This window comes from Pholis gunnellus, assembly GCF_910591455.1.
Source record: "Pholis gunnellus genome assembly, chromosome: 1".
Classification (NCBI taxonomy): domain Eukaryota; kingdom Metazoa; phylum Chordata; class Actinopteri; order Perciformes; family Pholidae; genus Pholis; species Pholis gunnellus.
The window spans coordinates 8,025,357-8,046,816 of NC_136528.1; the positions used below are offsets into that span (position 1 = coordinate 8,025,357).

Genomic DNA, 21,460 nt, shown 5'->3' on the forward strand with positions numbered 1-21,460 from the left:
CAACTTAAACCTGAAGATATATTCAATTTACATCGATATAAAATGAGAAAAGCAGGCTTATTACAAAATGTGAGAAGCTGGGACAAGTTCGGCATTTCTTATCAATACTGTATATCATTTAATTTTCCGTCTGTCAAGGAATCCCATTCCAACAAAGCTGTTATATTCAAATATGTTTTGTATTAACAATGGATATATGTTTGTAAAAGGTGTTGCTCATTGTGAAAATCCACTTTCAGCACAAAATTACTGTTTTCAATTCAATGTGGCTTCACTGGCATGAAAGTGTTAAATGACAAACTTCCTTATAATGGCACACAATACTATGGCTTTGTTACTTTTCATGACATTATATACTGTGGCTTTTAATGAGCTTTGATGACGTACTATACAATGACATTTTTGTGATTTTTTTAAATGACATACTATACTATGGATTTTTATGGCATACAATACTATGACTTTGAGTTTTTGACAAACTATATAAGGCTTTTTTATGACTTTTATGACAAACTTTGCTATTTTTTTGTGAATGTGTTTCTTCCACATACACTACTACGACAGTTCTATGACTTCTTTTATGACATTTGTCGACATACTATTCTGTGCCTTTTTTAACTTAATGACATACTTAACCATGCTATCTGATGACTTTATGACATAATATACCATTACTTGTTTAGGTCATGCTATACTGTGACTTTTGAAATGAATTAATTACTATCCTTTGATTTTGTTATGACATTTGTTGATATACTTTACAATGATTTTTTTCAAAATGCTATACTAGAACTTTTTAATGAAATTTTACCATATACGATACTATTGACTTTTTTCTAAATACAATACTATGACTTCTTATGATATCAAATACGATGCCTTTTAATTATTTATTACATTTTTTCAGTATACTCTACTATAACTTTTTTGACGGGCTATGCTAGGACTTTTGTTGACAGTCTATCCTACGACTTTTTATGATTTTGGTTGACATACTATACTATGACTATTTCGTCATAGTATACCGTTGGTCAATTCGACATACTATTTAGACTTTATACTATGACTTTTTACAAAAAGAAATTGTTTTTATATACAATACTTTGACTTATTTCTACATACTAGTTCATTACTTTTTTCAATATTTAAGACTTTTTTTGGTATACTATCCAATTACTTAATTCAACATACTATACAACGATTTTTTAAAGACTTTTTGACCCCACTATACTATGACCTTTTTATGAAATGTTTCAATATATTATATTATGACTTTTATTGACATAATAGTCTATGATTTATTTGAACATAATATAATATGACTGTTTTTATCATTGATTTCGACAAACTATAATAGGACGTTTTAATTTTTTTATTCTATACTTTGAGCTTTTTATGACATTTTACAAAATACTATACTATGACTTTTTTTATTACTTTTTTCGCAATGTAAGATATCGTGACTTATTTCGACGTACTATGGTGTGACTGTTTTTATAACTTTTTTAGACACAGTATACTGTTACTCATTTCGACAAACTATACTATGACTTTTTTTGCCATAGTATATTAGACTTTTTGACATACTATACTATGACTTTTTTTCAAAATAGTACACTATAACTTTTGCGACATACTATACTATGACTTTTTAAAGACGTTTTTTACACACTACACTACGACTTTTTCTGAAATAGCATACTATATACTTTTTTTGACATCCTATATATTGTAAATAGATCTACTTTGAGGCCCCATTTGCAGCAACAAAACCAAAGAGATTTTGAGGATTAAGGTTAACAACGCTTCTCATATAAGTCCTAATTGAAATGGACCCAATTCAGGACTAATAAAATAATTAAGATTTGCATGTGCCACATTTTCAAGTAAAATGTCAGCAGGGCTATTCATGGACGTATTAGCACATTTTTGACTGCAGTCCTGACTGCACTTGGATGTGACATGAAGGATGTGAGAAGATGTATAACATTAATTTATGTTTGTAATCCACTTGATATATGTCAGGTTAGACATATTTATTACTGTGGCCCAACGGTTTCAAGGACAATTCAACATCAAAGCTTTGCCCATGGGCTCTTGATAAAGTCACCCATACAGAGTATTGGCCTGTCAGATATTTAACACCAGCTAATTTAACCCAGGCTTTAACGTAAAGTCAACATGAGATTAATACATTCTTCACCAATGTGCCTTTGGAGAACAGACTTCTATCAGCATTATTATTTAGTGGCATTTCTTTGTAGAAATGAGTATTGCAGACTTAGAGTCAGAACGAAATGTATTGCCTGTTCTAAAGTCTGCAGGATCAATATAATGTATGACTTTGGGCCGTCCAGCACCTGGTTGTCATTTGGAAATTCGGATTTCGAGGAGTTATTATCAATCAAAGATAAGTCTGGCTTATAAACTATGCCAAAAATCCTCTCTATCATTACTTATCCTGTATGTTCAGTGTTTTACTCTTAAATAAAGGAGATATCTTGCATATGATTAATATAAAAGGCAGGTATGTGTACACATTTGCACATAAAAGGTCATATTAATTCAGAGTTTTTATTGATGATATTCCACGTCCAATCCATCCGTTTGAGGATCTGTTCAGAGCCCTCGGGAAAAAGGCCTCTGCAGAGGAGAAAACCAACGCTAGAGTCAAAGCTGTGCTCTCACAGCCAAAGATATAATGAACTCCATGCGTTTGAAGTCAGACATGCAGGCATCTCCTCAAAGAATACTAAATATATAAAATGAATATAAAATACTACTGTATAAATGCAGTCAACTGATGAGGTATTCATAAACAGGTAGCTTTTGGTCACTGATAATCACACCAGAGCTCTTCAACTATACTGTTTCAAAATGTAATGGCCGTCCACTGACGCTGGATTCATGACAAGACAGCTCACATCTAGTTGCACTGTACAATATGATAAACAAATTCAAAGCCTTCCTAATTTAAAATAAAACAAAATGCCAATAATTATGTATTTGCATAATTCAGTATGCTAGAGCAGTCATATAATTTAGATAACAAAATGGGTTCAATAACTCATGACAATTTCATGAGTTCATTTAAAGGCGCTCAATTCATTCAGAGCCTATTGTCTCCACACGGCTCATAAAATGGCGGTGGCTGAGCCGGCTTGCAGTTAGCGGTGCTTGCCGCTAATGGTGCTAACAGCGCTAACGGTGCTAACAGCGCTAACAGTGTTTACCTGGGGGGAGGGAATCAGAGGGTGGGTGCGATGCTTCCACGACGACGCCCTCAGTGGGACGGCGTCATCAGCTGTAACTGCCATATGAGTGAAGTGCAGAGAGGCGGCCATGAGCTAGCTAATGGGGCACGCTCATATGCACTAAAAGGCATGCACGGCCTATGTAAACAAAGCACAGACAAGCTTGCATTACAACACAAAAAGATGTGTTGCTAAGTACAACAATACTCCCCTAACCTTATGTCTTTGCATTGCAAATAGTTGTCCATCCATGGAGCCGATCCAAGCTGCCATTGGGCAAAGACAGGGTACACCCTGGACAGGTCGCCAGACTATCGCAGGGCTGACATTTGGTGACAGACAACCATTCACGCTCACAACCACACCTACGGACAATTTAGAGTCATTAATTAACCTGAACTGCAAGTCTTTGGACTGTGGGAGGAAGCCCGAAAACCCGGGGAGAACCCGCGCTTAAACGGAGAGAACATGCAAACTCCACACACAGGCCCGCCTAGTCTGGGGATAGATTGCTGCCGTGGAGCCCAAATAGTTGTTTGCTGCTATATTAATTCTCTACAATTACAATGAATGCAGAAATGCCTCTCAGTGAATGGCCCCTATCAACAGACCCTAAAGCATGAAATATTCTATGGATGTTACCTAACTTTTTAAAATTTTAATTACATGAGTCCATTTTTTTCAAAAATATAAAATGCTGCTTTCATATTTAAATGTACTAATACAATATATATATATATATATATATATATATATATTTTTTTTTTTTTTTTTTTTTTTTTGCCAATTACATCAATCGTTAACAGCCACATTACAGGCTCATGCCCCTTTTATACAGGACGCAGTGTGCGGGGCATCGTGCTAGCTATTGGAAATAATGTGTTTCAGAGTGCAGCAGCACAATAGGCACTTTGGTTCATTTTTGACCGCTGACTTGCATATCTACAGTTCGGACAGAAATAATTGCATTTTATGGTGCAAACAGAGGTTTTCTAGGGAAGGGGATTGATGTTCTTTACATCTCTATCAGCAAAGTCAGAGCAGGCAAGAAAACAAAGTAAGGCCTGGGTGAAAGGATTAAGAGAAGAAAAGGGCCCAAAGCAAAGTGCTGCTGCCGGTCTGATAAGTTTGCTGAGGAGGCTGATTCACATTGGAATTTGGCAGACATCAAACCATTACTGCCTGCAGAGGACATAAGCAAAAGTAGACAATTCGTTTTTGTTAAACTGTAGCTAGAAACCTGTAGCAGCGCAGACTGTGGAAATAACCCTTTTGTTTGTGTAGGTAAAAGTCACATCAGCTACAGCCATTTAGCTCGATCCATTTGTTTTACGAAACTCATTTAGCCAGCAATCTGTGAGATTGTGTGGCATGCAGCTCTGTAAATGAAACCTGTCAGAGAGACCAAAGCCTCAGTGCCAGCAGCAGCTCTCTGCCTCAGGTCCTCATTTAGTTGTGTTTTGTAACCTGGTGGGTCACAGAGATGAATTACTGATTTTACAAATTAAATTACACTCTCAAAGAAGGACTGTGTGTAAAAACGGATAGCTCATGGTTGTATTTTGGGCGTTATAACGATTATAACAATATTGCTACAGCTACTACTTCTGGGGTTATGGTGACGACTGTTTTAAAAGGGGACATATTATAAAACTCACTTTTTCAGCGTTTGTGTGCATACATTTGAGTGTCTACAGTGCCTATCAAGCCACAAAATAAGACAATCGAGTCAGTTTTTTGTGGTTTGCATAAATCATAAAACATGTGATCCAAAAATCCATTCAGATTTAGCTCCCCTGATGTCACGTGCAGGCTCATTATACTGCTCACAGCTTTAGAACTACATTCACAAACCAAACTGGGCGTTTTTGGGGGGGGGGGGGGCTTAAAGAGACAGGCACTAAAACGGAGCATTTCAGACAGAGGGTAAACACAGGTATAGTCAGACAGACTGTGTGAGAAAAATGAATTGTTTTTTGAACATTAAAGCATGTAAACATGTTCTACTAGAAAACAGAATTACAAGTATGAACCTGAAAATGAGCATTATATGAACCCTTTAAAATGTGACACTACAAACATGGTGTGAAAGCGTTGCTGCCCACTCGCTCCCCCCGTGAGAAGGCTTACAGAAAGAAAATTGATATTGCTTTGTTGTCGATGGGCTGTCGGTAATCACCAGAAAAAAGGTTGCCATGTTCAAGTGCTTCCATTGTGTGTTTCTTATATTTAGGGCTTTGAAATGCATTGTTTTCTTGTTCGAAAAAATATATATATTTAATTTCTTTAGGAGCCTAATTTATATTATGCTGAACTCACATATTGAAAATTATGTGCTTATTGACAGATGACTATATTCAAGAGCCAACATAATAATGCAATGCATCCTGGTGACTCAACAGGGCTAAGGATCATAAAATAACTGCAATGTTCTGCTTTCAAATCTAACACTTTATCATGCTGGCTCCTCTGTTTCCATATTTTCTGACACTCTCTTGTTAGAGCTATCTAATGAAGGCAAAATGCCAAAATAAGAAAGAACAGAAAGTCAGAAAGGAGCGATATAAGAATGTGAAAATGCAAAGTGATCTTTTAAATGTTGACCCTGAGATACATAAGTGAGCTTAAATAGTTTTTTTTGTGTGTGTGTGTGTGTGTGGATGTGTGACTGCTGGCTGAATGGCTGACACACATAAGAGCACCACACTTGTGTCTGAACATCAATAATATTAATTTATGTCACCATTTGGCCTGTCACAAGGCTTTTACTGAAGCTAAAAATCATAAACACATTTACACTTTAATCAATATCATAAAAAATATGGTGCAGCAATGAGTATTCCTTTTCTCCTGAGACATGGGTGCCAAACACGTTAATACAACTTGAACATAATTTATGGGTTGAGAGGCGCCACCACAGCAGTTGAACAGTTATACATCCCTCAATTGATTGAAAAGGCGAGAGAAAATAACTGTTTTTTTGCAATGCTGATAATGAGATGCTCAACATCTGATAATGTGTTCAAGAAAAGCCAGATAATGGCTGCAGTGATGAAGGAGAAGAGGATCAAAAACAGTGATGTGATTTCTTGTCTACCGGGGCAACATACTGTATATGTAAATACTGTGTATAGCATTCAACAAACAAGAATACAAATAAGCTTTTTGAGGAGTTTAACATTAAGTAGGTGTAGTAGTCGGGGTTCTTTGAATGTTTCATTCATTTTGGATGATGTGGAAGCTACTACATTGGAAAACGCAGTGGCAGAAAGCAACTTAAAGTGCGATTTCACCTCGAGGTCGGAGCCTGAGTCCAATCACTGCATCACTCACCTCCGTATAACTAAAGCCTCGACGCACAGTCAATAAATATGAAAGCCAGAGGTGGAAACTAAAATGTTGATCAATGAGCACTGTCCCTGGTAAATAAATAGAGCTGATAACAGCTAGCTACACATAGATATAAAGATGAGATGAGATAGAATGTTATCACTCCCGAAGGATCAGAGTAGAGGGCGCTAACGGTCTTTTATTTCATGGCGTAGATAAGTCCCAAACGGGCAACTCTATCTCAGAGCTGGACTTGCAAGATAAGGGCTGATTTAATTTTCAACCATAAAAGGCCCATTTGTACAAATTTGGTAAAAATTGTCAATATTAAACACAAGTATTGATGTGTTTCACCAAAGGACAGTCATATCATTTATTGTATTGCTAAAAAGAACTTTAAATGCGCAGTTACTCTGTAACTCTGCCCTGTGGAATTTTGTACCCATGAGGTTTTATAAAGATGTTGAATGCATCTAGTACTTATAAAACGTTTGCAAGGCTTCTTTTTGAAACATTTTAAAATCCATAGCTCTACTGCAGGTAGAAAAAAACCCTCCAATATAACACATCTGCTCCATTTCATGCCACTTTATACTTCTAACCCTCTATATTTCAAAAAGAAATAGTGTACTTTATTTCACTACGCATATCTGGCACTTTACCAATTACATTTCACATTAGGATTTAACATAAAAACCACGAGTTTACCCTGCGATTGTTATAATTTACATTTAAACTAGACAACAAGTTCAGTCGGGCAGACTCTCAAAATTCACAAATCTCTCTTTTTCTCTCTCTGTCCGTCTCCGTCTCCTTAACTCCATCAGCTGACTATGACAGCTCACTCTAAGTTAAACCAACCAGATTTTCCCAAAGCCAATCAAATCGTTGCTGTCAAACTTAAAACTGCTCTCCTCTCTGCGGCGGTCAGTTGTCATTTCAGTACAAACCGATGCGACGCTCCTCCAGCCCGTTCACCTCCGGTCTTCATCACGTGTAGTGTCCAGTGCTGCTCCACATCCCATCATCGGCTCTTCAGCCGACTCCCTTCACCACCACCAGTGAGGGAAATATTCCTCCACAACTCCCCTCAATATTCTCCGTCACCACTTCTGTCATTTTAGTTAAGTAGGCTTTAGAGGGCTTTTAGAGTAATATTCTCACAATGTGATATTGGTATTTATATTTAAGTAAAAGATCTGGATACGTCTTCATACACTGGTAAAATGTCATTTAATATGTTTGTTTGATACTTGTTTTATTCAATACAACCTATGGGCTTTTGTATTTTGTTTTATTCATAATTGTAATAAATTACTAGAAACCCATTGTTTTTGCTATTGAGGTATACAAATGGCCCATCAGTGAACATGTTAGCGCCTTTGTTCCTGTGCTCTTTTATATAGCTCAGAGTTTCTCCCACTCAGTCCCTAGATATTTGTAGGAAAGAGTCTTCTTTGGCTTCATATTCCATTCCGAATACGTCTATTTCTGTCAGCTTTACAAGCTGACAGGTGATACATATTAATATGACCGCATGATGGCCTGCATATTGGAATTCATAATATGCATTATAACATTTGGTTTCTGGTGCATTCAATCTCCTCCAGTCTGACTTTGACAATGCGTAATACTTTAGGAACAGTTGTCATCCGTTATCTTTTTACAGATCACTCCTCCAAAAAAATCACTGAAGCAGCAATTCACGAACAACTGGGCTAAAATCTGAGAACTATTGTTTGTGTGTTCAAGAGGGGAGACAGTGAGACGCTGACATTGTGACGCTCAGCTTCCCGTCATCTTTATGTTTCGGCTGGTGTTCAATTTCTTTTGCAAATGGGTTTACCGGAATTCCTCATTAATCAGAGGATGGGGAATCTTGGCAGCGTTAGCGCAGCACAAAAGAGTTCTTGGGGTTTTTTTTTTAGATTCAAATAAGCCTGCAGCATATTTGACAGCACACTGTTTTCAGAGAGTACAGTGGTGGAGGCAAGGGATGGTGGCAGCAGAGGGAGCTTGTTAACAGAACAACAACTCTGGCTTACATGAGAAACGAGTATGCAGACGAACTTGAGGAATGCTGCGTTCGGATGTGAAATCGCTGCACCAAATGCTCTCCTGGTGGGCTCAGGAAGTCCATGGACCCAGCACGGGTCCTTTCTCCACTGAGAGGTGTTTGACAAGATGACCACAGTCACTTGTGTGTACAGCGTTTATGTGAAGTCAAAAAAAGGGCCTTTGTTTATTATATTTGTTTGAATCCGAAATATGGCTTCAAAAATTCTGAAATGATTTGTAGCTTCAAGAAACAGATTTACCATTTGCATTCCATCGTTTTTTTATTGATTGAAGCAAAGGCAGTTAATCACCGTTCCAATCAATTGAGATACACAAGACCTTGAATAGGAAAGCATTTGAACCCGAGGACTTCGATTTGCCAGCTGTTCACTCAAGAGTTGTCCCACAGTGTTTTTGCCACGTATCTCCAGGTGCTCACGGATCACAGGCATTCAATCTCCTCCAGCCCTGGATCTGCCCTTACCATCAAATTTCATCAAATTTGAAGCAGGCCCGGCGTGAAAGACATATGATTACAACACGCTCTCCTGATCGAACGCCACTGACCTTTCTGCAACACGTCTCTTTAAAAAGCACCAGTGAATGTCAAACTATTCCCTGTTCTTCTGTTGGGCGGGCTGAAGGGTCCATTCCACACCGCTTCATCTGCACAGCCATGTCAAACAGGTAGTCGTAGCATTCACACCTACAAAATGCAGCAGGATGTGGAGTGTAGGAGGAGAAAAACACAAAGTAAGGAGTTTAAAATCACTTTTCTTTGGTACCACATGCCCTCGATACGATTATACCTCTATATATTTAGTCATAAGCAAGGTGAACGAGGCCGATAGCAATGGGAGGCAAACGCTCACATGGTCTTGGCTTTTTCCCACGACTCCCCCCAGACATAGACGCCGTGTCTGCGGACGAGGACGGCACATGAATCTGGGTATTCCTCCATAGCCCGAGCCATCCGGTCTTTCAAGTCCTTCTCCTCTGGCGTGTTTTCAACGATAGGCACAACCAGGCTGTCATCGTACCTGTGTACATGCAGGGTACAAAATGACATTCAGCACGAGCTCAAGCAGGGTCCTGCCTTAAGTGCAATGTGTCTTGACACTCTTCGGATCTACACCACCATTTGGCCGACACGTTGATAAGTGTGCAGCTATGATTTTCACTACGAGTGCCAAGATCATTTATAAACTTCCACTTCAGAGATGAAAATGCTCGGGACCTCTTTGGACTTCACTAATCCTTGCATCTTGATTACATACCGATAGTTGGTGCCTGAGGTGCCTTTACGAATCCCCTTGATCATCTCCTGGTGTGTTATCCTGAACTCTTTGCCAGGATACAGCAGTGTTGCCATGACAGCAGCTTTGGAGTGGGTGTGTATAACTGCCTGTGCCCCTGGATTTTAGCAAAGGAAAGGCAGATTTTGATTTTTTTGGAGTGTTGTGTACGGGTATTGTGCCTCTTTCTCAAAATGATAATTGTGACAAGACGAGACAAAGCGTGCAACCACCCACAGACGATGAACCATCAAGGTGCGCTATGCTTTGAAATTATTTGGTTCAATTTAAATTGGCTTAGTTTTGGAGGCTTCACGACCTGTGACAAGCTGAAGAAACTTTCACTTTATCCACTCCAAGATAGAGGGGGATGAGTTTAATTTCATCAAATTTAAATTGACCTTTAAATTATAATACATTTATTAAACAGCTGTATCTTACGAGTGGAACCTTGGACTGCTGCTTTATGAAGTCAAATGTTTTTCCAGAATTTTGTCAAAATGCAATCTTTCTACAAACCACAGCCTTCAAATTAAAGACCATGATTTAACACTCAGTAACATGCATTATATTTGTCTTATTCCATTCAGCCTCACAAATTAGAAACATTTAGATTTAATCAAAACATATCTTTCAGTTCTCCTCTCTATTTGTTCGTGCTGCAGTAAACAATATATTGAAAGCACGTATATATCAATGACTTAATTAAAAGGACGACTGGTGGTTTGCAGGTTACTGATTCTTTCGCTGACTGAATGGTGGGATGCGTATGAATGTATTAGTGACTCACCTCTCATAGTATAGGCGTTCATAAAAAGAGGAGTACACTGGCTCTTCCTGAAGTTCTTCCAGGCAGGTGGACAGCTGATGTCCCTCTCTTCCACGTCACACACAAACATGTCTTCTGGCTGTGGAACACAAACATCAAAAAGGTTTAAAAACACACAAATCCAATGCCGCTGTCGTGTATTTCAAGCTACAGTGATGTTGAAGTGATGATGAAGGAAGCTCCGCGGACACTGTTCTGGCTGGTATAATGAAGTTTACTACAACAAGCAACACATGTCATACGGACGGTTAACACACCCGGAGAGCCCTCGGCCAATTCAAAATGACTCTCCCGACTGGAGAGTCTTCGTCCTCTTAAATACAGATGATGGTGTCCTTTCTATGACACCTAATAAACATGTCTCGGACATGGGGCCCCCAGCTTCTCCTCGGACTCTGGCTCCGATAATATGAAACATCTGGACATGTTATCAGGGTGCATAAATTAAGGACATCGCTTCTACATGGCCCCACACATTCCATATCTCTGCTCCTAATGAAAGGACAGAGTTCATGCACTTTATGCTGCTACATACGATAGAGGAAAATTCACCACACCGCTAAATCAGATTATTTGTACAGCGGTTAGAACCTGCTCACCTGTATTCTCTCTTTCTGGACGCCCGATGGTGCAATGTAGATCTGCTCTCTGTGAGTCACACAGCAAACAACATGGTATGTATTTATATCGAGGGAGAAGGACAAGGACAATGAAGTCGTTCTTGAAATGGCAGTGCTTTGTCATAACATAATGGAGCACCAAGGCCTTGCCTGGCACACAAACAACAGTACTCTTAAGATATTTGTGATGATATTGTGTCTTTTCCTCAAGAAGAGCGATATATAAAAGGAACTGAAACTCAATGACTACTACATTTGAAAAAAAACATTCACTAAAGCTTTTCCAGCGATCCATAAAGAACCAATTTTCTTGTCAGTGTTTCTTCAGTTTTTATCTAAAAGTATTTATCTCAGTCCCCATTGTTCTATTTACTTGAAATACCCTTTCAACTGGAACGTAAATAAAGCTTCATTCTACAGCCTGGACCAAAAAAATCTAATGAAAAAAAAAAAAAGCCTAAAGACTCAAAGTTAAGAAATCCACTGCTTTTCAACACACAGCGTCATTTCATCCACAAAAAGTCTTTCATGACGATATTTTTGCTGAAATGGTGAGAGCTTTGACGTTTCCCAATAGAAAGAAGAGGAAAGAGCTATTGTGCTCTTCTTCACCGAGCAAGGAACAAAGCAAATAAAGGACTATCCTATTGATTTCTGTTCTGCAAGGTTTGGCGAGGCTGCCTTAGGCTCCGAGGCTCTGAGTCAAACCAAAGCAACTGTGAAAAAAGAAGAAGCTTAAAACCTTAAATTCTGTGAGACCGACGCTCACAGTACATAAAAATACACTTACACAGAGTTCTGTAAAATGACACTGCTGCCTATTTAGATTGCGTAACATATTTCCATTGATCCACTTTCTTTTATCCAGAGTCAGTGAATACGTGTTAGAGGCTTTTAGGTTGCTAAGCTGATATTTAAACAGTGTACACATGGCCGCATAATGGATGAATCTGAATAGTTCTCATTAGTGGAATACCTAGACAATGTTAGGGCCACAAATTGGGGCTTCAACTGTCTCCCGTTTATTTTACTTTATAAAAAAAGGTAAGCTTCAGTACTGCAGCGGAGCGTAGAACTGCTTATTATCTATCGAAATCTAAAAGGTATAATTATTTAACAATGAATGGAAATTCTCCTGTCGATCATTTAAGAGTTGCAATGTGTTTCTACCCGAGCGAAGCACCAGTACACATGGAGTGGCAGTCAGTAAATCTAATGTGGTTTCCTCTGAGGTTTCATCAAATTCCCCTGTTGGCTTAAATAAATGTCTGCCATTCCCCATTTCAAACAGGGATTTGCTGATGGGTGGCGCTTCCTTTGTAGCTGCCATCCAACACAACACAGTTCAAAGATGTTTGTAATAGCCTGTCAAAGCACTCAGTTTGAATTCTGTTTCTCTATGGTACAACTGTGGCCTTCGGTCTTCAACCTATTTGCACACATTGTCGAAACTGATGTAACTGACCTCACATCAGCCTCGCGGCACTTTTCAAAAATATTACATTTTTTGGCATGATTGTCAAAGATATGCAAACAGAAAAAACATTTATTTTCTTTGTAAGTTAAATGTGGGTGTTTCTTTTCTGATCCGTCACAACATTCTATAGAAAATGATTATGACGAACCCTCGTCTTAGACTGATCCCTCCGCCCGTCCCCGTCACCCAGCCCAGCTGGTAGAAGAGTCGGCACAACTCCGGGATGAGGACACGAGGATGCTCCTTCTCCTGTAACAAACACAAAACTGTTGATTAGTATACAGCAGACGCCGTGATTACATCATGGTGTGAGCTAGAGGCAAAACAAAGGAAAGACTGGAGGAAAACACAAATCACCTCAGAGTAACAGGCTAAAGTTACACAGCGATAATGTCACATTGCTGTGTTGTTGGGTGCCGGAATCAATATTGCATACATTTGAGATGAAAAAACATGAATAAAGGCTCTAGCGAGTTATAATATTGGTGAAGCAAAGCCATAGAAGGATGGAGAGGAAATGTTGCTAAAAGCTTAGCCTTCTGCTAGCATTAGGCGGTGTGGATGAAGCATTAAGTTGTTAAATTTGACTAATTTAGCAGCCGGCTAATTAGCTAGCAACCTTGCTTAATCCACCATGCTTTTATGATACACTGGTTACAGAACCCAACGGCAGTCTGGTGGCAGAGGCATGGCCCCTCTGCCTAACTCCTCACCGGTGGGGTACTTCCTTTACTGAGAGATGTACAAGCTAGCTAGCCAACTAGCCAGCTTTAAATATGTACAAGCTAGCAAGCCAACTATCCCTCTTTAGAGATGTACAAGCTATCTAGCCAACCAGCCAGCTTTAGAGATGTACAAGCTAGCTAGTCAACTAACCAGCCTTAGAGATGTACAAGCTAGCTAGTCAACTAGCCAGCTTTAGAGATGTACAAGCTAGCTAGCTAGCTAGTCAACTAGCCAGCTTTAGAGATGTACAAGGTAGCTAGCCAGCTAGCCAGCTTTAGAGATGTACAAGTTAGCTAGCTAGCTAGTCAACTAGCCAGCTTTAGAGATGTACAAGCTAGCTAGTCAACTAACCAGCCTTAGAGATGTACAAGCTAGCTAGTCAACTAGCCAGCTTTAGAGATGTACAAGCTAGCTAGCTAGCTAGTCAACTAGCCAGCTTTAGAGATGTACAAGTTAGCTAGCCAACTAGCCAGCTTTAGAGATTTACAAACTAGCAAGCCAACTAGCCAGCCGTCCTCTTTGGAGCTCACGTCTGCTCTCCTCCCAGCGTAGTCAGTTGTCTGCTAGCAGCAAAGGGGTCAGCTAATCTGGACCCGTTGGTTCATGGTAACTTTCTCAAGTAACACTCTGTAACCCGGAGAGTGAGTGTTCAGACATCATAGAAAAAGAACAAGTCAACAATACTTCACAGGCAGCTTTAACTAACGTGCTCAGAGAATTATTCTGCCTCCACCTACGCTCAGCACACAAACATATGTCATCAGAAAAGAGGTTTAAAAAGCAATTTAACTTAAAATGCAAATGGGTGAATGTAAAAGCACTGTGCTTTTTAATGTTGATGGCATTGCTGTACCAGTACCATTGTTCTAGGTGACATGTTCCTTAAATAGCATTAACACACACTGTGGTAGTTTTGACTCAATCCCACACACACACACCACCCTCCTGCCGTAAATACTCACTTGAGAACGTGTATTAATCCACAGTTGAAAATAGTTCCTAGCAAATGCACTACTTTCTTATTAATGGGATTGAGGCTGTGTGCCAGACACAGGATAAGGAAGTCAGAAAGTACTGCGAGAATTACTGAAAATGTGTATATGCACTGTGCTTTTGAGACTGAGGAGACTCCATCTGTCTCTTCAGATTGCACCAGACGAGAGCGCTCTTACCAACTGCGTTACAGTATGGAACGGCAACTGCTCTTTCTCGGACCAGAAGCGGTCCAGCAGAAGCGATGCAGAATCGTCAGGGACATTTGCCCTTCTCCCCTCTGGGAGGCGCAACAGGACTCTCTGTTTCTGAACCAGCAGGCTCGGAAACAGCTTTTCCCCACTCAGCTGTCACCTCTCTGAACTCTGCGTCAATCACAGTGATACTTCATACTGACACACTACTGCACCTGTATTATAAATGCACTCATATGCCAATACATACTTCTGTCCATACAGCACGCATTCTTACTCGCACCACTGTCCATACTGTATTGTCTATTGTGTAGAACTATATTCATACTTCCGGCTCATCGCAATTCATCTCACACTGATCATAGTGTATATATATATATATATATATTGTAGCGTATTCATATTCAATCCCTACCGTTTGTTCTATATGTATTCTATATGTTACTATTTATTCTGTACATTCCTGTTCCTGATTACTGCTACTAAAAAGCTTTCTCACTTTGGTACGTCAGGTGTGTTTCCAAAGAATCACTTCGTACAAATGGATTTCAAAGAAGCGTTTGTCAAGTCATGCGTACCTGTTTCTCTGCGGCCTCTTGATCTGCATTTTGGCAGCTGTTGCTGGGGCCACACAAAGATGACATCTCCTGTGAGAAAACCGTTGACCACATTAAGAGACAATTCACAATGGCAAGAGCAGATGTGTTAGGTCACAATGACAGCATTCTGTCAGCGTCTTACTTCCTTACTTTGATTTATTCCCGGTTGAAATCAGATGCTATTGAGATTACACAGGGAAGAATAAGAGAGAACTGGTTTACGGTTCTCTCTTATTCCTCTCCCTCCTTCTCCTCCCACACGTCTGTTAGGGAGAGGCCACAGTTTCCTTTGATGGAAGGGCAGATAGGCAGTGCTGCTCAAAAATCTCAGATGCCACTATTGATTTGAATTTCTATTTATACAAAAGGGGGGGGGGGGGGGGGGGGGGCATGAGCTAACATATGCCGATGGTCATGACAAAAAGCCTTTCACATTATAAACAGTTTCAATCCAGGGGAGGCGCCATATTTTTCCCTAATAATCGTACTTTGAGAACAACAAATCTGTGTTGAAATTGGCAGGAGGAAAGCTAGCTAACGTTAGCAGCTGGTGGGCAGCACAGTCCCGCAGAAAATGATAGGTTACTTATTTCTTTGCTTTATTTTATTTTGGCATGTGAAATTTTTCATCAGCACGAATTTTAACCTCTTAACTTTTACAACTATTTGTAAAATGTGTGACTTTTGAAAATTGTTTTTCACGTCATTTAATAAAAAATAAGCATATTTATTGATAATAAAAAAATTATTGCAGTTGCCCTAAAAATCAATTAAGATAAACTGTAGGATAATAACTCATTAATTCACTTCTGTAGAGAAGTATATACTATATAATAATATAGGTTACATACGGACCCAGATGACTAGATTTAAGGAGCACAGTTCTAATGAGAAGCCTTTTGGTGATGACTTGTTGACTACGTTTTATACAACTGAAGTTTCCTGCTACAAACTTGGCAGGAGATGCTCTCAAAATATAGGACATGTCAGCACACACACTGGATTGAGCAATACTGCGTCATTTAAGTACGAGTATGCAAATTTGTACAGCAAAACAACACAACGGGTTAGTCTCTCTGGTTCAAGTTGTGTTTTTCAGCAAATGTATCTGCTGTAGCTGAGTTAGAATTAAAACGTAACATTATAGAACTAAACTTAGGCCAATATAATATTCATACGACTATACTACATTCACCTCAATAAACAGGGGACTTGTTGCAACTTTGTTACTTTAAAAAAAACTTTTAAAACTGTGATGTTATTGTTTTTTTTTTATCTATTTTTTGGGGAGACAAAGCCCTTATGGGTCATGTGACATTCACATAGGCAGACACAATGAGTGCATTGTTTCAGGTTTAACCCCAACAAGTTAGAAGTTATAGGTGTTGAAGGCAAGACTTACTAACCTTAAAATGAACTGACCCTCATCCTGAAATAGAGCCCAACCTTTGTAGCCATCACTGACTGAAGGACATCATATGGCTAGATGATTTAGTTAGTGACATTAACTTACTAATGTTACATTTCAGGATTAGTTTGTGACTCAAGTCTCTAGTTACATGGCTTGTTAGGGGCGTTTTACCACGTCTTGTTGAATACAACTGAAGCCAGTTTCCTGTTGTGGCTTCTCTGGAAACGCTGTACACATGTGAGCACACATAATACTGGATGAGCAATGCTGTGACTCCAAAGACTGAATTGTTCAAATTTGAACAAAAGACAACATCAGGTAATATAATGTATATACATTAAACGTCTCTGTTTCAAGTTGTGGGTTTATCAGTGACTTCACCAGCTGCATTCTTGGTGCCGAGTTAGAATGAAAACTATTTAACAAAAACCTGCATTTGTGATTATACAGATGCCCCACTCAGTTCACTAATCAGGCACAATGTTTAAATTCCTTTGTAAACAATTACCATGAGGCACGAGACAAACGCATGACGTTAGGTATTCAAAATCTGGTTTACCAAAACAGTAGGCAGCGCTCGTTAACGTTGCTATCGTCTTGGTTGTGTAGCATGACATTAAGTTGTTACCTCATTAAAACATTATAAAATACAAGTTCTGTGCAGCTTGTGCTAACGTTGCCTCGCCTGTAGCAGCTTTGGCTAACCTGCCTTCAGCAATTTGAATAACTTTTAAAATATGTCAGTTTAGCTTGCAAACACATTGCGTTGCGTCATGAAAATGAAACTGTAACCTCTAGAAAGACCAGTAAATATGATATAAAGAACATAACTCTTTACCTTACTTACGTTGTGAAGTCAGTCGGTGGTTAAAAATACAACTACGATGACAAAACAGCTAACGTTACTACTGCTGTTACTGCGTCATCAACGTGCGACATGCAAACAGGATTCATTTCCGGGTGTCATATTTGGCCAACAATCCTGTCTTTCTCAAACGTTTCGCTTCAGGATGATATTATTTTAATAAAATATAGTATATTTACTGGTTCTGTCCGTACATACAGGCATATCATCTGCGGTGGAAGAAGCTTTGTGATAATATACTTTAATTGTGAAGCATGCACATGGGAGTAGTTAGCCTTCTAAGCCAGATAACTCCTTAGGTTAAGGGGATTAAGCAACACAGCTAATTGGTTAATTTAAGGGAAAGGATAATGGTTTAGGTTAATAAAAGCCCTGTCTTTCAGAAGTCCCGAAAGACAAATTACTCCAAAGTACAAGAAGCATGCCATACTATATAAATACTATTACAAATACAAGTCTTGTATGAAAAAATGTAGCCTACTCCACTAAAAGTTGATTAAAAGTAAGGTGCAGAATTGCCCATGTCAGTGTCACTGTAATAATTCGAAAGCAGTCCTCAAATGTTGTGGTTGGTCGAGATGGAGCTTTAAACAGCTTTACATACTTTTGCGTAGTTGAATCTATTACAGACATCATATTTTATTGTAACCTTTTTATTTAAAATCTCTGAAAAGTAACAATAGATGCTAGATAAATAGCCTGGTGGAATAAAAAAGTAAGCTACAATGTTTTCTTTGTGTATTCATGTTTTCCACCACTGCATTTTATACGTGTGTGTGTGTGTGTGTGTGTGTGTGTAGATATAATATTCCATCATGCTTCTCTACCCCACTGGTTAATTTCTCATTCAGGACATTCATTCATCTTTAAACATGCACTTTGCTACAGTTTACACCATCTGGTTTGATGCTAAACTGCATTTTTGTTGCACTGGCTCTCACTGTGTGCAGAAACGACAACATTTAATCTAATCAGATCTAATCTTTGATCTTTAATAACATGGTTGGGGCTGCAGGAGAAATTTGTAATATGAAAATGTCTCCTTCAGCCCCACCCATATAAATAAACATGACCCATCGTCTCACTTTACATGTCAAAAGTGTCTTTTGAATACTGTCCATAGCATCCTCGGTGTTGAACATTTCAGCTCTGTTCAAGGCTGTGTTATGATCGAAGCCTCCACTGCTCGGTTTGATGGCATGCTGTTTTGGGGCTTTTCACATCCACCCTGCCAGCTATTTACTTTAAAATCCCAGTTTAAAAACTGTGATCACAGTAATGCTGTCATGTCTAACATAATTTATAATTCCTCTTTCCAAACAACATCACATATTTTATCAACATACTGCATACCATCGTATCTAACTGACTCTTCCCAGCCTACATCACACGACCTATCAACATCACTTACAACACATTTTAAAGCCAATCATTTTTGACCAGGAACATTTTGGTCGAAAAATGTTGACACACACAAGGACATTTACTGTGGTTGTCAGTAGCTCTCAATATACTTACACACAGTGCAGATCACACATTTAAATGAAGATAACTGCTGGATAACAAACATACATCATACGGGTCATATCGTTATGGTACACTGCATTTACAGGGCCAAGGAACAAGTAGTGCAAGAGTGCATGTTAGGGCAAAACGATGCTTGATTAAACATTCCCATATTAACGTGTTGTTTCTTTAGGTAATCTCTGCCTCTAAATACTGTAAATGACTGAGCCCCCCTGTTCTCCTTCTTCTCCTAAATCCACCTCAATGTTGAGCCCATATAGAAACCGAATATATAAACATGCTGTATATGTCTGTGGTCATATCAACATGTGCTGCATATCCAACTCATAAATGCAAATACCATGTATGTGTTTTTTTGCAAAGCAAGTGATAAATATTAAAGAAGTTCATTTTTAAAAGAACGTATGTGTCTAGTCTTAACATGCTATCTGTTGTTTGGTTCACAATTGCTCTGTTCAACCACTCCTCACGGTTTGGCTTCGTTTCCTGTTGAAAAGACTCCAACTCCTATTGCGTATGGGAATGGGTAACTCTGAGTACTCTGTGGAAGTCCCCATTTTTGGCCAATCTTTAGTCTGGCAGATGTCGTTTAGTATCTGCCTCTCATCAGAGCGCTCGTCAGAGTAAGATTGAAGTGTCATTAAATTCTCCAACTGCAATAGCGGCACAGACCCAGGCTGAATAAGGGTTATAGAAAAGGAGTTGAAACCGGCCCACGCTCTTTAGTACTACTACCATGTTTTTTATCACCTCGATGAGCTGTTCTGTGTGTACATTTGCTTATTTGAACGTTTTCTTAGATGCAGTTCGACTTGAATTGTAAAGCTCTTTTTTATTGGTGTTTTGGTGCACATAGTACAGATATTCATTCTAAAATGACGGTAAGGTCTTTGGTGATCTCTTTACTTTTCATCTAGAGCCATCATTGGGTTGGTTCATTTCCATAACAATTCTTTGAGAATAGAATGCCATGAAATGTTGAACACACATTAATTATAAATATAAATGCAACAAAAATCACATTCGAAATTAACAGCAGGCATAAAAACAAAGAATATTACAATAGAATAAATAAATGGAATAATTCAAGCAAACCAATAATCAAGCCTTTTCCAATGAAGAAAACGAACGGTATCTGATTGATTTGCTCGGGAGTCTGGCAGCTGCATTTTGTTATTAGTGAACTAGGAAAAGAAAATTAAAATTTAATCAACCAGGGAAAGTATTTTGGAATGACAGTGATCTACATTGTAGATAAGGTATATTGTACCTTTGTCACATTTCTCATGGAGTAAAAACATTGTGTGACAATTTTTACATTAAACAAGATGAAACCATGGCCAGATTAATGTAACCAAAGAATGCAGTACTGTACATGTATGGTACAACATTTGTATTTCATAATTTGAACATGTCAAGTCTGCCATTTTTCAGATGCTAAGGTGGTCTATTTACATTACATTTGTAATGTTACATCCATTTAAATGTGCCATTCCCAGGTATCATACTTCCCCGTGGGGCATAATTAATCTGCAACTGAAAAGGAGTGGCTCCTTTTAAAGAAGCGGCTTTTCATGTTTTGCCATGGTGATATTATAAACTGTTGGAAATAAATACAGCCAAGAAATCAAACTGATTTCCCGTTAAGAAGGTGAATTGCACAGGAATTCAGCTGCCGTATTTTCTTAGGTCTACATTGCGTTCTGTTTAAATTACCAACGTAGTCTAACAACATCGTGGTAAACAATGGTAAAACACAAATAGTTCACATAACTGAACTCAAATGAAAATAAATCAGTCTTGTGATATTTTTTATGATGAACTCAAACCTTGGTCTTAATGGTTGCACACTGTAATACACTAATAATGAATATGTTACGGTACATACACTTTGCCTTCTCTGCAACACTAAACTGTTTCCCTTCCCTTGCTGCCATGCAAGCTGGGAGGTTCAAACGCCGGAGGAGGGCAGCTTAATAAAATTAATTAATTGACTTTGATTTACCGGTGACAGTTTACTCATTATGTTTCATAAGTTTTTACAGTCCGTGTATAGCTGAATGTTTTTGATCTGACATTATTATTGTGTGCATCCTCGTGATTGTTTTGCAGGTCATTGACTTACCAGCGTCCAAGAGTCCTTTTGATGTGACGTAGTCATTGCCCCAACATTCAATTCATTGTACACACCGACTGAACCAGGAACTGATTTCTGACAAAACCATAGATTTTGGTTTCTGAAGAAAGGTGGCAGGGGAGAGGAGAAGCTCTATTTGTGTCAC

General features: G+C 38.7%; 1 protein-coding gene across 4 annotated transcripts; it reads right to left on the reverse strand.

Moving 5' to 3' along the window:
* Nucleotides 1-8,913: 8,913 nt before the first annotated feature.
* Nucleotides 8,914-17,705, reverse strand: apip (APAF1 interacting protein). Of its 4 annotated transcripts, none has more exons than XM_079159207.1 (8): nucleotides 17,625-17,705; nucleotides 15,355-15,423; nucleotides 13,012-13,112; nucleotides 11,366-11,414; nucleotides 10,728-10,845; nucleotides 9,920-10,055; nucleotides 9,515-9,682; nucleotides 8,914-9,348 (listed from the first exon to the last, which is right to left on the reverse strand). In XM_079159207.1, the coding sequence occupies exons 2-8, from the start codon at nucleotides 15,418-15,420 to the stop codon at nucleotides 9,249-9,251; spliced, it is 738 nt and encodes a 245-aa protein (XP_079015333.1). In that variant the 5' UTR covers nucleotides 15,421-15,423; nucleotides 17,625-17,705; the 3' UTR covers nucleotides 8,914-9,248. The 4 variants fall into 4 exon arrangements, with proteins under 4 accessions (XP_079015333.1, XP_079015334.1, XP_079015335.1 ...); XM_079159208.1 differs by having other exon boundaries at nucleotides 17,634-17,688; XM_079159209.1 differs by lacking the exon at nucleotides 17,625-17,705 and adding an exon at nucleotides 15,526-15,576.
* Nucleotides 17,706-21,460: the final 3,755 nt, after the last annotated feature.

Excerpts from the sequence above, each read along its gene's own strand:
- apip (XM_079159207.1), bottom strand. The coding sequence starts at position 15,420 with ATGTCATCTTTGTGTGGCCCCAGCAACAGCTGCCAAAATGCAGATCAA. Across the intron at positions 13,113-15,354 it reads AAGAGGCCGCAGAGAAACAG|GAGAAGGAGCATCCTCGTGT; the intron begins GTACGCATGACT and ends TGTTTGTTACAG. Across the intron at positions 10,056-10,727 it reads GAACGCCTATACTATGAGAG|GGGCACAGGCAGTTATACAC; the intron begins GTGAGTCACTAA and ends GCTAAAATCCAG.